The sequence below is a fragment of the Pteropus medius genome, unplaced genomic scaffold (assembly GCF_902729225.1).
Source record: "Pteropus medius unplaced genomic scaffold, Ma_sr-lr_union100, whole genome shotgun sequence".
NCBI classification, from domain to species: domain Eukaryota; kingdom Metazoa; phylum Chordata; class Mammalia; order Chiroptera; family Pteropodidae; genus Pteropus; species Pteropus medius.
Genome location: NW_024349804.1, coordinates 12,773,528 through 12,790,414, shown reverse-complemented (window position 1 = coordinate 12,790,414; position 16,887 = coordinate 12,773,528). Strand labels below are relative to the sequence as shown.

Sequence of the window (16,887 nt, the reverse complement as noted above, 5' to 3'; positions counted from 1 at the left end):
TCGAGCCGTGGCCGGTCCCTTCCCGCTTCCTGTGAGGGACCTGGTCTGCCCGAGACACGGCTGCTCTCTGTACGGAGTCGAGTGTGCAGGGTGGCTCTGGCCCTGGTCTGGGGTCCCCAGGTGGCCAGGGGGCCACCGTGGGTTTGCATAAGGGCCTTCTCAGGGAACCTGGCGGGGCCCGGCAGCCTCGAAACGGCTAAGTGACATCTTTCATGGCCGGGCAGACGGCAAAGCTAAGAGACACAACCAGGCAAAGAAAACGGAACACAAGACTCAGCTGAGACATCAAAGCCAAATGCAACAAAGTTAACAGAACCTCGCGGCAGACGGGGCTGCTCCTCGCGGCCCACGAGGACTCGGACCAGGAAGGAGCTTCGTCCGCCCCTCAGCCTCGCGCCTCCCCGCCCGGCCCAGGGGCCACCTCCGGGGCCAGAGAAGACAGGCACAGGACAGTGCGCGGAGCCGTCCCCACGAGGCCAGCTGGTCCCTCAGACCTCGCTCGCCAGAACGGACAGAGGCGGGACTGGGGGGGCGATGCTGGCGAGAGGCAAAGCCCGCACCCCGAGCCGGTCCCCGAGCCGCACCCCGAGCCGCACCCCAAGCCGGTCCCCGAAACGCGCACGAAACCACACCCCGAGCCGCACCCTGAGCCGGTCCCCGAGCAGGGCCCAGCTGCACGGCCCGGGCGCCGGGGCGTGGCACGTACCTTCCTCTTGTTCGTCGGGCAAATGTAGAAGCTGTCGATGACGGTGGTGACACCGGGCTGCAGAGCGAGCTTGGTGTACGACGTCCCGAAGTCCGACGACCTGGGGGAGGGGGACGACAGCTGTCAGTGACCCGCCTCTCCACGGAGGGCGCACCGGTCCCACACCGGACACAGCACCGGCCACAGGCCAGTGGGTGCAGCACCCAGGATCGGACGCAGCACCGGCCACGGGCCAGTGGGTGCTGCTGCCCCTCGCCCGGGGCAGCGGGGCGCTGGGCTCCCTCGGGGACACCGAGCGCTCGCCCCGGCCTGGGCTGGGATGTGGCGTCAGGACCCTCTGCCGGCGAACGCCATCCAGTCTGCCCACCAAGACACTGCCCTCGGCATCTCCCCACAGTTCACTCAGCCCCCCAGTGCGTCCGCACCTCGCTGGTTGTGGGAGGCCTCACACGTGCCAGGTCCTTCCATCTCTGATTCCTCATGAAACCCTGACACTGTGTCACTCCATCCATCCCACAGGTGACCCGAGGGCCAGGAGGAGGCTCAGAGGCAGAGGCTCCTGCCAAGAACACTCAGCTGACACGTGGCCGACGCAGGACGCGGGCACCGGCCGCACCCGCACAGAGGGCGCCCTGTTTGCTCTGTAGAACTTTCCCCACCAGGCCCAGGCCTCGGCGGCCTGTCGGCTCATCCATGTCTCTCTCTGGCCCCTGAGCTCCTGAAGGGACCAGCGCCCTCCCCGCTGACCGTGTGTCCGGGTGGCCGCGGAGGCACCAGGGCTCCGGCCGTACTGGAATCAGGCCCAGGGCAGCGGGCCAGCCCCACCCGGCCTGTGGCCCGCTTCCTGTCTGTACCGAGGTGCAGGCAGGGCCCCCGAGGGCTCTGAAGCCCCAGCCCGCAGTGCCAGCGGGAGAGGGGTCACCAAGGCCACCCTCCCCTCTGTGTTTGGAAGTAATAGACACGTCGGGACGTGGCACCGACTGCACGGTGGTGACCCTGAGACCAGCGCTCCTGGGCAACACCCCACGGAAATGCGTGGAAGGACACGGCCCCCACGTCCTGGGCTCCCACGGCTGAGGAGACGGACCCTGGGGTGGGGGGACAGGGATGGGAGCGGGGACCCACAGCTACGGAGCTCCTGCCTGGACGGCGGCCGCGGGGCCCGCCCGCATGTCACCCCTTTCTGTCTGGTCACCGCTGAGACGGCCCCAAGGGAGCTGAGCTCCGGGCCCTGGGCCCCCCCGGGAGCGGCTGCATTCCATGACGTGAGTCACAGTGGTTTCCGCCTGGATGGGTTTCCCCCTGAATCAAGTGAAACCGAGGCTCGGGGGTGAAGGGCTATGTCACCGACTGGGGCTTAGTGGCCACGTGGCCCGTGGCCTCAGAGGTCGCATCCCTCAGGCCTCAGGGTCACAGGGTCCCTCTCTGGCCAGGAAAGAGAGTCCACCCCAAACACACACATGTTCCTGGGGAAGTCCAGAGGGGCCAGCCCCCTCCCCGGGGGCTAGGAGCGGACCCCGGCCCTCTGACTGCCCTTGGCCTCCCAGGGCGGACCTGCAGGAGGGGACAGAGAAGGCTCCCAGGGGTGTAATTACGGAAGCACTAAGGCAACCTCTGAGGATTGATTTTCTCTAAGAAGGAGGAAGCCAGAGGCCCATTAGCGGGATCGATCTGGAGACCCAGGAAATTCCGGAACCCCAGAAACAAATGGCTGTGTTTGCGGCTCGATGCATAGAAGCCACCTCTGGGCCTCCTGGTCTCCTCCCCCGTCCCTCCCACCCCAGCGAGCCGTCTGGAAGACCTGCCATTGATTCTGCCTCCCAGACACCTCAGACGCGACCCGATGCCCGCTGGCCCCAGCCCCGGGGACCCAGCCCCGGGGACCCAGCCTCCTCCCTGGCCTCCGCCTGCTCACACCTGCTCACTCGGGGCCCCTGCCCGGTGTGTCCGCAGCGGGGAGCACGTCCAGCCACGGCCCTGCTGCTGAGAACCTACGTTCTGGCAGGGAAACAGGGGAGGGTGATAAAGAAATCGGCAAAAAAAACCACAACGCACCAGGCGCCAACGTCCGGGAAGCAGCGGCAGCGGCTGCAGGGCTGAGACGCGGGGCTGCTACTCGGAGAAAGGTGCAAAGGGCCTTGGACACCGCGCCCAGGGGGCCGGAGGACAGTGCTGGGTGCCTGGCTGGCGGAAGCCATCTGTACCGGCTGAATGACGTCCTCCCAAATTCACGTCCGCCCAGACCTTATTTGCAAACAGAATCTTTAAAGATGTGATCACAGGGTGGGCCCTCAGCCAATGGCCGGTGTCAGAGAACACGGAAATGAGGGCACAGAGACACAGACACAGGGAGACCATCCTATGACAACAGAGACAAACGAGGGATACCACGGGTGGCCGGCCACCCGCAGAGGCCGGGAGAGAGGCCGCAGCAGACCCTGTTTCCACGTCCCCAGAGGCTCCAGAAGGCGCCCGCGCCGCCCACACCTGGACCCCGCCTTCCTGCCACCAGACGTGGAGGACGCGTCTCCACGGTTTTAAGCCTGCTTTGGCGGTACTTTGTCACGCAGCCCTAGGACACGAAACAGCATTCCGGGTAGAGGGGCAGCGGGAACAAAGGCCCTGAGCCCAGGATGTCCCCTGTCTCCTCTGGGGACAGGGAAGGGGTCGGTGTAAACCGAAGTCTCTCTACTGCTGCTTCACCAGCTATCGATAAAGTTCCTCGCCCCGAAAGACGACGCAAAGCCCAGTCCTCCGACACCCAGGCGCCCGGTCCAGGCCTCCCGCTGAGCCCGGGGCCGTGAGTGCGCGCGCTCATTCGTCCCCTCGCTCATTCGTCCCCTCCCCCATTCTTGACCCGATCAGCTCTTCTACGCTCTAAGGACCGGAAACTCAAATCTCTTCCTTTGCTCACGTTCATTCGTGTTTATCGAGCACCCACTGTGCGCCAGCCCCGTCACGGAGCCCGGGTGAGCAGCACGGACACTGTCCTGTCCTGACGGGTTGGCGGGTGGGAGACAGCGAGCAGATGCCAACGGCAGACGCGTGGTGACACACCCAGAGAGGCCCGGAGACAGTGAGCGTCCACCCTCAGCCCCGCCCCGACTCGCCCACCACCCCGCCTGCTGACTCCTCCTCCTGAGACTTCTGCACTCCATCCCAACATCCCAACCCCGCTTGGCCCGGGCCCGCTCCGTCCCCTGCCTGCCCATGAGGGGTCCCAGCAGAGGGGTCACAGCACGACGCTGGCTGTGTGGCCTTCACCACGCAGCCGTGTATCTGTTTCTGGTGGCTGCTGAACCAAAGCACCACAAATTTCGTGGCTTAAAACGAGACAAATTTATTATCATACAGCTCTGGAGGTCGAAGCCAAAATGGGTCTTACGGGCTAAAACCAAGGCGTCCACACCTTCTGGAGGCTCCAGGGAAAAACCCATTTCCGGGCCTTGTCCAGCTTCTAGAGGCCGCCTGCCTTCCCTGGCTCACAGCCCCGTCCTCCGCCCTCCAAGGCCACCCCCCGCCTCTGCTTCCACGGTCACGTCTCTGCAGTCGGATCTCCTACGCGCACCCTGCGATGACTCGGGGCTCACGCGGGTGACGCGGTCGTCACCCCATCTCAAGACCCCTACCTTATCCACATCTGCAGCGTCCCCTTTGCTGTGTCAGGGGACATCTTTGGGGGGCACTGCTCTGACTTCTACAGGTGGGCTCAGAGCCGGGTCTGAGGTGGGCGGCAGTGCGTGGGCAGCTGACAGCCACAGTGGGCCTTGAAGGAGACGCCAGGGCCAGAGGCTGGGGTGGGGCGGGGGGAGGGATGTGAACACTCCCCGGAGCCCCAGAGAGATGGGGGCCTGCAGTGCCGGGCATGGGAGCTGGTGAGTTCCTTGGAACTGAGACGCACTGTGAGAGCAAAGCGCACGCCGATTTCGAAGACTTAGCAGAAAAAAAAGAGTAAAATATTTCATTATAATTTTACACTGGTTACATGTTGACATAGTAATATTTTGGATATGCTGAGTTAAATAAAATCTACTATTAAGATTAATTTCATCTGTTTCTTTTTTAAGTCAATGGAGTCAGCATTTCAGGCACCGTGAGTCAGGCTTGCTCGGAGCCAGGGGCTGGAGGTCGGGGGTGTCGACTCACCACTCACTCTGCTGCTGATTTTCGGAGCCCACTGGGCACACGCTCCGGGTCTGGGCACTGGCTCCCCTCTGAAGCATCAGAGGGCTGAAATCTGGGGTTCCTGGGGCCCCCTTGCCCAGAGCTCGTTTTCTCGCTGTCTGCATTTCACCCCGCTCTCTCCTCGGGCCCCCCTGCTTCTCAAATCCAAACAAATGAGTCAGTCTAGCAGTGACGTCTCTGTGCTACGGAGATTTATTCCAAGAAACAGCACTGGAGACTGACGGGCGGTTTCTCGTGGTCTCCCCCTCCCCCTGAGTGTCGCCTGAGGGGGGTCGTGGGGGCACTTGAGATAAGTGTCCGCTTTTCAGAACGTGGGATGATTCTACTGCAAACCCGGGGCGCCCGCGGGACATGGCAGACGCCCAGGGACGGATGCTCCGCTCCCCAGGTAGCTCTGCTGTGCGGTCAGGGCAGCGGAGCGGAGTCCAGCAGGCGGCTCTCGGCCTGGAATCTGTGGGCACAAAAAGGCCGAGGGAGAAAGGGGGGCAGGGAGGGACCCCGAGAATCTCGCACGATGAAACAGGATGAGGTGTGGGGGGTCACGGCCTCACGTTTTCCTGTGCAAAGAATCATGGCAGCTGCGCTTCTCGGCCGCCCGCCACCGTCAACGCCCCCTTGGAAGGACAGCACGGCAGCCGTGCCGAGGGGCCCTGTGGCGGGCAGGGCGGGGGCCTAAGTTAGGATCCCAGGGCGGGCGTGGCGAACGCTGCGGACGAGGGGCTCGAACACCTGGAATTTATTCTCTCCTCCTCTGGAGGCCACGAGTCTGAACTCAGGGTGCTCCCCACGAAGCCTCTAGGGGAGGGTCCTTCCTGCCTCTCCCAGGAGCGGGCGGCTCCCAGCCCCCACCTCTGTCTCCACCTCCATGTCGCCTGTCCCCTCTGTCCGCGTGCCTGTCCTCTGAGGAGAGGACATCTAAGGACATCAGTCATCTGCGTTCGTCCTCCCCAGATCCAGAATGATCTCATCTCAGTCCCTGACTATTCATTTCTGCAAAGACCTGATATCTAAACAAAGCTGCATTCCGAGGCTCTGAGTGGACATGGGTTTGGAGCGGACACCGTTCAAGCCGGCACGGGCCCAGGCCGGAGCGTTTACGGAGCGCCTATCCTGTGCAAGGACACTCTGAATTAGATGCCTTGCATGCCCGATTCCTGTGTCACCTCCCCGCAGCCGCGGGCACGACCCCGGATGGAACGCTGCCCCCTCGGGAAGTCCACGCAGGGCACCTCGTCGGGCGAGGACAGCAGTCACCAAGATCGCCCAAGAGGCCAGAGGCCAGGCCCACAGCTGGCGCTCAGTAAACGCTTGTTGGGGTCCCGTGGGGCTGTTCCAGGCCACAGACTCGGGGGCTGTGTGACCTCGGGCGAGCAGGTCTCCCTCCCTGGGCACCACCTGCGAGCAGGAAGTATGAGGATGGAATCGGACTGCGTCTCAGCACCGGCGCCCACACGCCAGCCCTGCACCTGCCTGCTGGGGAGAGGCCCCTCCTCACCCCAGGACAGTGCGCGGGTTCCCGTGAGGCTCGCTGCCACGAGGAGGGGCCATGCTCACCGAGCGCCGCCTCTGTGCTCAGGGTGATGGCGCCCTCCCCGCCACTCAGAGTCCCAGCCACCACCAAGGTCTTCCAACTGCACCCAGCGACTGGGAAAGCGATCATTCCAATCTGCACGTACTCAAATTAAAAGTAAAATAAAAAACCAGACGCTGAGCGCAGGGCCCACAGGGCAGGGCAGGCGAGCACCACTGGAGAACGGCTGTTTGCAGATCGGCCGCTTAACTGCGGAGTGTTTGCACACGCTTTTTAAAAAATGATTTAATTAAGCCATTTTCATACTCCAGAATTATTGCACTGGCAGGCACATGTGCTCAGCTCGCGCCCGTGTCCTTCATCCGGATGAGACCCTGACTCCCACTGGCTGGCTCGGAGAAGCACAGAGGTGCCACTCGCACACGTGTGGCCTCGGGCAAGGCCTGGACCTCCGTGACACTCAGTTTCTCTACCTGTAAAAGAGGCTGACGACACAGGCCTCAGATGTCACAGTGAGATGAGGGTCGGGGGAGGGGAGCAGGCAGGGGCTGGGCCCGCAGTCACGTGCAGGGGCTCCGGCAGCGTCACCGTGCCCCCTGCGGGGCGCTGACATCACACCACTTCCTGTGGCCCCCTCTGTGGCCGGGGTGCGGCGTGTGTGGACAGCCCCCGTGAGCTGCACTCGAAGGTTTGCAGAGTATCGTGGGCTGGCCCCACGGACGCTCGCGAGGGTTGTGACCACTGCCTGCAATTCTTGGAGGGGAAACCGAGGCCCAGCCAGGAAGGGCCTCGTCCAGGGCCCCAGGGCGTCCAACTGCAGAGCTGGCGCTCGGTCACGGTCACGGTCACAGTCACGGTCACAGCACACAAAGCAAGTTAGAGACGTGTTTTCTCAACAGCATGCAGTTCTGAGCTCCAGTTGGATTCCGGCCATGCACGGGGGCCGTCACGTGAGATGGGAAGGGACAGACACCGAGCGAACATCACACAGGGACCACTCGGCTCCTCGGGGTCAGGGGACCAGGAAGAGGAGGCTCTGTTGCACAGCTCAGACTGGCTCCTAAGCCCTCGCGAGAGGGTGGCACAGGGCACTTGGAGGGCCCATCAAGTCCACTGAGAAAATTCTGGAATGTTGCTTGAGATTCTGAGTGTGAAACGGGGAGTCAGATGCCCGGTCGGAGGGTGAGCTGAGGGAAGACGCCATGGCCCCGCCTGGGGTGGCACCACAGCAGGGGGCAGGTGACACCAGTCAGTCAGTAGGCTGCAGACAGGGCGACAGGCTCTGACAGGGTGGTCTCCCCTCAGCATGGGAGGCCCCTCGGGGGTGGGGGCTCACCACGCTCGGGGCGGGTGGCAGGGAGTCCCCGAGACACCGCGTCCACATGGGAGCCGCTGTCCCAGTGCACAGACGAGGAAGCCGGGGCCCGAGCAGTAAGTGCCACGCCCAGGGCACACGGCACCACGGACAGCTCAGCTGTCCTCCCTGCTCCACCGCGGGCTGTCCCCCAGCGGTGCGTCAGCGTCCCTGGAGGTGCACATGTGGCAGGGCATGCACCCCACACGGCAGGACAGTCTGACTCACTCCGGGGGAGCCCGGCGGGCAATGGCCCCTAACGTGTCGGCGAGCGGACGCCGACCGCAGCCGCCCAACGCAGGCAGCTCGGGGCTGTCACCTGTGAGTGTCCACAGTGGCTGGGTGCTCCTCTGGACCCTGGGGGGGTGCGACCTGAGTATAGAAGGACGAGCAGCTGCGTGGACCTGGGCGGCCTGGGGAGGCCTCGCAGATGAGCTGGTCAGAGCTGGGAGCAGAGGAGACGAGGGCAGAGAGGGAAGGGGCGGTGGTGTTCCAGAAGCAGCCCCCGCGGCCGCCCCAAGGGCTGGTCGGGGACAGGCTGCTCCATGCCCTCGGGGTTCTAGGCGGGGTGGAGCGGCCACGGCCCGAGGCCACAGACAAGCAAGCCCAGGAGACATAAAGCCCCCACGGCAGCCACACCCCGCCCCCGCCCAAGCCCTGCCGAGGCCACTGCAGCCCCAGGACTCGGTCTCTTGGGGCCTCCTGGTGGGTTTCTGCATCTGACCTCCGTTCCCACCCAGACTCTGCCGGGCAGAGGGAAGTGAGGCACAGCAGGTGATGTCACCTGCCCGGGTCCTGAAGGACAAATCCAGACCGGACCCAACTTGGGCTCTAGACCGTGTGCTGTCTGCGGGCCTCCAGCTCTGTGGATGAAAGGGGACACTGGGTTCTGCGGAGTCGGGCTCTGGAGGTCGCACGATGACGCAAGGTGGCCCCTTTGCAACACATGGTTCTTTTCCCAACTGGTGGGTCCTTAGGGCTGGTTTATAACCATCAGGGTAACTGAGGCCTGTCCCTAGACATGTCCCTGGTCACTCTCCTGGCATGGGCAAGGCTCGCTTGGCTCAGGCAGAGCCACCTGCTGCTCACCTTGGCACACGGGGGTCTCGTCAACCTCCATCAGATGTCCCTGCTTCAACAGTCACTCTGCAAGCCAGGCACATTTCCGAGGGCCACAGTGGGTGACTGAGCTGCCCCCACTCCGACTCCAGGGAGAAAGCAGGGCCATTAGCCGTGGCAGGTGCGGGGAGGGGCGGTACCAATCACCCCAGCGCTCCCACAGGCCGCCGGCAAGAGGCCACTGCTGCATTTGACACCGTGTTGTGGCTCGCTGGGCAGCAACCTCGGGACCAGCCAGGGCACCACTGTGTCCTCTGGGTTAACTGGGGAAGCTGTGTCTGATGAGGGCGCTGGACGGGCTAGGCTGGGTTTATGCCCAGGTGGAATCCAAGTGGGTGACCCTGATGGGTGGGGGGGTGCGGAGGGGCTGGCGGAAGCAACGCATGTCCCTTTGGGTTCTGTCGGGAAGGACATCCAAGCATCTCCTACAAATGGGGCAGGCCAGTCACTGCCCAGAACGGGCCCTGCCCGGTTCCACCTCTTCCTGCTGCTGCCGGGGGAGGCGCAGGGATGCACAGTCGCCTGGGGAACCAGCCGGTCCGGGAGGAGGCCAGGACCTGGGAAAGCCCAGGGAGTCATTTCTAACAGGAGGCACCGTGTAGAAGAAGAGCCTCGAGAACTCGGACAGCCTCGCTGCGGGCAGACAGCGCAGCCTGAGAGGTCCCCAGCGCCGCAGCTGGCTGCCTGGCTGTGCGGGAGGCGGGCTGGGAGCTCCCGGCCGGAGGCGGGTAGAGGACCTGGAGGAAGGCTCTGGAAGCAAGGGGCGGGCTGCGGAGTCAGAGGGGCCAGGCTTGGCATCGAGGCCGTTTGGGGACTGGGCCAGGTTAGACTCCGAAACCATCCTTAGGAAAATCCCTGGAATTTAGCCATCCACAGACAATACGATGCCCTTCCCGACAGCCAGACTCATCGCCCACTCTTCCTCCGACTCTTCCCGGAATCATTTAAAAATTACAGAAACAAGAACAACAGAAAACAGCAACAACAGAAATTGCTATGCAGCTGGAGGCGCACTTTCCTTCCCTATGGATCGCTAGGACCAGCGCCTCTGGCCTTTATGCAGAAACGACATTTTCGTTACTTGAGTACTCCCCAGATTATCTCCCAGGGTGAAGTCCCAGAAGCAGGGCTCTGGGTGACGAGACGCCCCAAGCTTCTGCGTGGCTTTTAAAGAATGCGTTCTCAGATCCGAGAAACCCCCACAGCCCAGTACCTCCCTCCCAGGGACTTGGGGCACAAAATGGTACCATTTTTATGTGCCAAGTCCCAGCTCGTAGCATCCGAGACTCTGCATTGATTTTTTTGAGTCACTGTTGACTGTACAGGGCTCCTGCTGAAGGCAGCTCAGGTGATATACTGAACGGTTTTAAAGAGGAGGGAAAAATGGAAAGAGGCATTCTCAGACGGGGGCCTGGGCCATCGGAAGGGAATTCTGTCTTGCGGTGTGGAGAGGACCACTTCAATACAGAGCGCGAAAACCAGGTGGCAGATAAGATACGACGAACACGAGCCACGCCCCATCTCAGTAGACGTCAAAGAGACGCTCTGAGCGGCGAAATCGGGGACATGGGGTGGACGCTTTTTTAATGGCTAAAAGTTCGTACGGTTGATACAATGACGAAACTGAACGGTTAAACCCGTGACCCTCTGGTTTCCGTTTCTGTCCGTTTCTGCTCTCGGACCTCGGACCCTCGGTCAGGGTCGCGGAGACCTAACTGCTGGTCTGCGGAGTCGGGGGAAATCACAGGAATGATAACGGTAACAGCCCAGCATCATTCCCCGGGCCCCGCGTCCGCCGCCGTGCTAAGTGCTTTGCGTGCATTAGCTCACTCGATCCCCCTGACGCCCTACAAGGTAGGGATGAGTCGCACAGTCCATTTTCCGGAGGAGGAGACGGAGGGGGAGGTGAAGTAATGGGGGAGGGGCCCCCCTTCTGCTGCCAGCAGCTCTCCTGATACTCGCTCCACCGGAACTGGATTTCCGAGCCCCCCGAGCCCCCTGAGCGCTCCTCGAAGGCCAGGACTGCGTCTGGCCAGCTCTCTGGCCCGACACCCCCCATGAAGTGAGTGCCAGTAAATGCTGGCTGAATGAATGAATGAATGAATGACGCAGTTCTCACCCAGACACTGTCACAGGCATTGCCGATGCCAAATGAGCTCTCAGGAGCCCACTGTAAGAGCCAAGAGCGCCCTCCAGAACTCCGGGCCTCCACCTGTGAGCAGGCACAGGCCCAGAGAAGGACAGTCCCTCACTCAAGGTCATACAGCCAGAGTGGCCGAGGGGGCAACTGACTGAGGTCTCCTGGTCCAGGGCCTGTTGCCCTGTGCAGGCTCCTCCCTGCAGTCTTGGGCAGACAGCTGCGGGGCAGATGGTGAAAGCACCTCCCACTCCAATCTGCAAGACAAACAGCTTTCCAGAGCCAGAGGCTTCTTTGAAATGCATCAGGAGACCCTCTGGGGAGATTCCAAACAATAAATAAAGGCTCCTCGTGTCCTGTCCGCCTGCAGGGGAGGCAGCACCACCCCGCCCTGCGAGCTGAGCCCGCTGCCCCAGGCTCCGGGAGAGGGGCAGCTGGGCCCAGGCGCAGCTCTGGGAAGGTGTGTGGCTCGGCCCGGTGTGCAGCGGGCGGCCCTGCAGAGCCCTCTGGCCCGCTCCAGGCCCCTTCTGGGCCATACCACCCCCCAGCCAGCCTCCCACAGATACCTCACGGTGAGAGCATCACCCGTGGCCCATGTCGTGCTCACGTGGAGCAGTGTTGGGACAGGCTGGCGCCACAGGCTGTGGACCTAGAGCTGGTCACTCAACTTACTAGACCTCAGGAGTCCCTTGTGTACAATGGAGACACGCCTTCCACCCAGGCTTGTCACAGGGCTAAAGGAGGTGACACACATGATCTCCCGGCACAGTAAGCGGCCTGGGGTGCGGCCAGACCCTTCTGTTTGCTCTGCTCCCTACGCCCCGCCCCCAAAGCAGAAGGTATTTGCTGACCGTGCAATAAGGAGTCAGCTCAGTGGGGCTTAGGGTGCAAACCCTACACATTTCCAAGAAAGGCTGGTGCCCTGACGAGCTCCTGGAAGGCCACCTCTATGCCCTAAAAGGCCCTGGCTGCTACGAGTCTCTGCTTCCTGTGGCCATGGGCCAGCTGGTGCCGGCTTTACCTCTGGAGGGGCTGGAGGCTGAGGTTGGCCACAAGTCTATATAACCACCTCCAGTAAAACCCCCAGATGCCACGGCTCGGGTGAGTCCCCCTGGCTGGCGACCCTTCTATGTGTTGTCACACATCATTGCTTTTAAAATAAAGCACTTTCCACATGCCTCAGGCAGTGCGACCTGGGTGTGGAGAGCCACCTCCGGGCCTTTTGCACGTGCTGTCCTCCCCGGCACCATGTGGGCAGACTCCACGGTGCAGCCCCAGGCCCTGCTCAGGGGCTGCCTCACTGGGGACAGTCCCCAGCAGTCGGCGGAGGCGGCAACCCGCACGCGCCCGCCCACAACTCTGCCTCATTCCGCTTGGCTCTCGCCTGCAGCGCCTGTCACTCCCTGACGTCAGACCACGGTTTGCTGGCTCGTCTCCCCCTCCCCGGGAGGACGGCACTGGCGTCTGGCTGCCCCGTAGCCCAAGAAGCCACAAAACCATCTCCCTGGCCTAAGGTCCCATCCGCTCACACTCTTGCCGACGTCTTTGGGGTTTGTACTAGGTGTGAGCCAGGGTCAAGTTTCACTTCCGCCCTAGGGGTCCCCACCATGCCTGATCCAGCCGCTGAAGGTCCTTCTCACTGCCCAGTGCAGCAACCTGGGTCGTAGGTCAGGGGCCCACAGGAGTGGCCTGGTCCGGGCCCACTCCGGGCCATGGAGCTGTCAGGTCCAGTCTCAGACACCAGCTACAGCTTGCCACTTGTGGTCTGTCCCGTGGCCCCACAACACTGTGAAAGCTGCAGCCTCAACGTCCATGTCCCCTGCTCCCAGACAAGCAGACACCGGTGAAATTTGCTGAAATGAGTGAGTGATGCTCAAATCATTCCATGACGACAATAAGTGACAGAAAGATACGGCGAGAAGCCGGCCGCGTCCCCACGCCCCTAACGCAGCCCCTTTGCACGGCCCCGCCACTCGGCCTCCGCCCACGGGACCCGTGATAACTTAACGCATTTCTCTCTCTAAGCACAGAAACCAGAGTAGGTCGAAAGTGGATGAACATATTTCTCCATGTCTTAAGAATCCCGTCTGAGAGTTAAATAACGACGAGATGGCTTTAAGCACTTGAAAAGTACACGGGGTCACGGGGGCCTGGGAGCCCCGCCCCACCAGCAGGGCCTGCCTCTCCTACGCTGCGCCTCCCTTGGGTGCCCTAGCACCCCGGCTGCGTGCTGGCCTCCCCGTGCCCAGGGGCACTAGCCAGACGATGCCAGTAGTGCGGTGTCCTGGCTGGGCTCCGAGGGGGCTCCCCGGGCTCCAAGCCCCATGGAGGGAGAATGCGACCCTTCGTCCGCACCCGCTCCTAGAATCTAGGCTTTGCCAACAGTGCCAGCTCAGTGGGGTGGGGCGTGGGGGCTTCCGCCAGCCACTGGCCAAGAGCCTGTGCCTGGAACTGCCATTTGTCCACAGGAAAATCATTTTTAAAAACCGCGTAAGTTACACCTGTGGCGCAGTCCTATTTTTTTCAAAGTGCTCCCTCTCATTGTGACCGCAAAGGGTCTGTTTTCGAGACTGGAGAAGCAAGCCTCAGAGAGGTGACCGAGCCGCTCGGAACCCACGGCGAGCAGGCGCGAGGCAGGGCGCGGCAGGTCTGCGGCGCCTACAGCCCAGGGCCTTCCCCTCCCCTGCGCCCGCAGCGAAGGCAGCCACATGGTCCCTCAGAGGCCGGGGGCTTTCCCTATAGCCCCTCCCCTCACCTGCAGCCTGGACGGAGGGGGCAGACTGCCGCAAAAAAAGGAAGAAACGAACCTCCTGGACCTAAAGTAACTCAGCCACGGCCCCTTGGTCACTGAGCGTCAGCGCCTGTGGGACAGGCTCCGGGACAGGCTCCGGTGTCGGAAGCAAAGGCCCCACGGTGGGGCTCTGGCCTTACAGGGGTGGGGTCCCACACTTCGGAAGGACAGCCACACCCACATGCATGCCCATCAAAGGAGGAGGGGCTACTGCTGCCATGGCAACGTGGAAAATCGAGGTGAGAGTAGGGTCTGAGTGGACATGGCCCGGGGGGGGGCGGGGGAGGAGGAACCCAGACTCTCCTCGGGTTTCTTCCTTGGAAAGCCAGGGGGGCAGGTATTGGGATGGAGGAAAGGGTGCAGCCAGAGGAGCTAAGTCCTGGGGACGGTCACTCCCATGGCTCTGTGTTACAGACCAGTAAGTGGTACCTCGTGGTGCTCTGGGTTTGTTTTCTGTTGGTCACCCCCAGGCCTCCAGGGATACTGCCCATCGCTTCCCCATTGTTGCCCATCACCCACCCAGTAATGCCTACCCATCCAATCATCACCTATCCATCCATCATCCACCCCACCTTCATCCATCACCACCCCATCAACCCATCCATCCATCCATCCAGCCGTCATCCATCCATCCATCATCCACCCACTGTCCATCCATCCACTCACCCGTTAACCCCACCCACCCATCATCATCTGTCCATCCATCATCCATACCCTGTCTATCACCCCACCCATCCACCCCACCCATCCATCCATCCATCCATCCATCATCCATCCATCATCATTCACCCACCTATCCATCAAACATCCACCCCACCCATCCATCCACCCCACCCATCAACTAACCCATCCAATCCAACTCCATCCATCCATCATCATCCACCCACCTATCTATCCATCCATCCGTCCACCATCACCCACCCATCAAATCCACCATCTGCACGTCCATCCATCCCGTCGTCATCCATCCAGATTCAATCCATTCCACCGTCAATCATCCAACCACCCATCCATCCATCACTCACCCCGTCATCCACCTGCCCGTCCACCTGCCTATCCCCATCCACCCAATAACGTCAATCCACCTACCCATCCACCCCACCCATCCATCCACCCATCCATCCCTCCACCATCTACCCACCCAACTGTCATCCATCCATCCATCCATCCATCATCCATCCACCCACCCCACCCATCCATCCATCCATCATCATCACTTTCATCCACCCACCATCCACCATCCACCCATTCTGTCCAAATGTCTTTCCATCCATCTGTCCATCCACACACCCATCCATCCAACAATTCATCTTCCTTCCACCAATTCTTCCTTCCTTCCTTCCTTCCTTCCCTTGCCCCTTCCCCGTCTCTCCTTTATACCCATCTAACTCATACCCCCACATTACTGGGTACTTGCTATATGTCTGGTCCAGAGCTGGGCTTTGAGATGGGGGCACAGATGTACCTTGGAGAGGCTCGGCCTCCAGGAGCACAAGAGACGTTTGATGAGTGACTGAGTGAGCCTTTAAGATGCTCTTCCAATAACCACACTGCCCGAGAAGTCGTTCGCCTCTAATGCTTGTTTATGCCATCGCTGTGCCTCCTGGACCCCAGGACCTGTTACTGGGCTGATTCCAGAACGTGACTCAACTTTTCTATTTTAGAAACACCAGCAGACCACGTGGGGTGCCTTTCCTGGGGAGCGTGTGAATGAACCCCGGCACCCACACTGCCGCCTCTGCAGGTGGGTGTCCTGAATCAACAGCATGCCAGCTCGCAGGAACCCACTAAAGAACGTTTGTGACTTGGGTCCAGGGTGATGTCAGCTCTGTTTTCCTCCCCATTAAGGAGGTTTTTTTTTTCTGAGGACAGATTTTTTTTTTTAGCTGGAAGCCTGCCAGGCCAAAGCTTGTCTGAATTTTCTGGGGAGCGACAGACAGCTGGCTAGAATTCCAGACAGAGCAAAAGAGAGAGAGGGGCCCCATTCTCTAGCAGCATGAAGAAGCAGGCCATTCCGGCCTTCCCCCCATGCCGTTCACACCTGACCCCACCCTCCGGAGGCATGAGTGACCCTCATGGGTGGCCCAGGCCAGTCTCCACGGAAACCTTTACCCAGAGTCCGTCTGTCTGTCTCTGTGCTGGAATCTCCACGTATGTCATTTCTCTGTCTGCCTCTGAGGGCTTCTCCCTGGGGGCGGCTCTGTCTCTTGGTCTGTCCGTCTCTCTCTCCATGTGTCTCTAATTGTCCGTCTGAGCCATCCTCTCCCTCATCCGTCCCCTTGCATGCTCCCTGGTCCCCCTGGGCGAGCTGACACATAGAGGGGCGGTCAGGCTGAAAACGGACAGAACAAATGGATGATGTGAGTAGCGCCATGCTCTAGAAATTAAAGAAAAAGGGGCGGAGAGTTGGGGGTGCCGTTTCTTACTTGCCCTCCCAAGTAAGGTGACTGAGCAGAGACTGGAACGCATCGAAGGGTCAGGGCCTGTGGGGACCCGGGAAGGGGACAGCACATGCCAAGGCCCTGCGGTGGGCCCCCACGCCCAGGCCGCATGCCCAGGCTGCTGCCTGCAGAACACCTTAGGTTCTAGGGCACCTCGGATGGCCACTCCGCCCAGCTGGACAACTTGGTGACTGCGTGTAGGTGTCAGGACAGGGGACCTTCCCAGGGGAAGTCAGCAGGAGGCCGCCACACACGAGAGCTGCTGGCCGCCGGCGAGGGCAGGGCGCCCATCCTGTCTCGGGGCCTCGAGCAGCAGTGTCCGGCAGCGGCAGCAGCAGGTGGCCCCCTTCCACCTGCTCGAGCTCCCTGTCACCCCCACACTACGGCGGGGTCCAGCGACCCCACGGGAATCAAGGCCAGTGCACCTCAGTGGACTGCAGACGTGGCAACGCTGCCCGTAGAGGCCGCTTCGCAGGACGGCGCCACGCCGACCGGCAAATAAACACGGCATTGAAAGGTCAGAGGCGCCGTGGCCACAGTCCGTTAATCAAACTCCCCGGCAAGGGTGAGAGAGAAGATGAACTGGGGTCATGCCAGTCACGGCAGTGGGAAGAAAGGAAAGA

The 16,887-nt window shown here is 61.7% G+C and overlaps 1 protein-coding gene and 1 long non-coding RNA gene across 4 annotated transcripts in view; one reads left to right on the top strand and one right to left on the bottom strand.

Moving 5' to 3' along the window:
* Positions 1 to 16,887, bottom strand: part of SORCS2 (sortilin related VPS10 domain containing receptor 2) — a 386,735-nt gene that overhangs the window by 113,842 nt on the left and 256,006 nt on the right. For all 3 annotated transcript variants that reach the window (XM_039838002.1, XM_039838000.1, XM_039838001.1), the window contains one exon: positions 707 to 806. In XM_039838002.1, coding sequence (XP_039693936.1) covers positions 707 to 806 — 100 coding nt within the window. The remainder of the gene's footprint in view (positions 1 to 706; positions 807 to 16,887) is intronic.
* Positions 15,877 to 16,887, top strand: part of LOC120582745 (uncharacterized) — a 2,780-nt gene continuing 1,769 nt past the window's right edge. The window contains exon 1 of the long non-coding RNA XR_005647622.1: positions 15,877 to 16,183. This is a non-coding gene — a long non-coding RNA (uncharacterized LOC120582745). The remainder of the gene's footprint in view (positions 16,184 to 16,887) is intronic.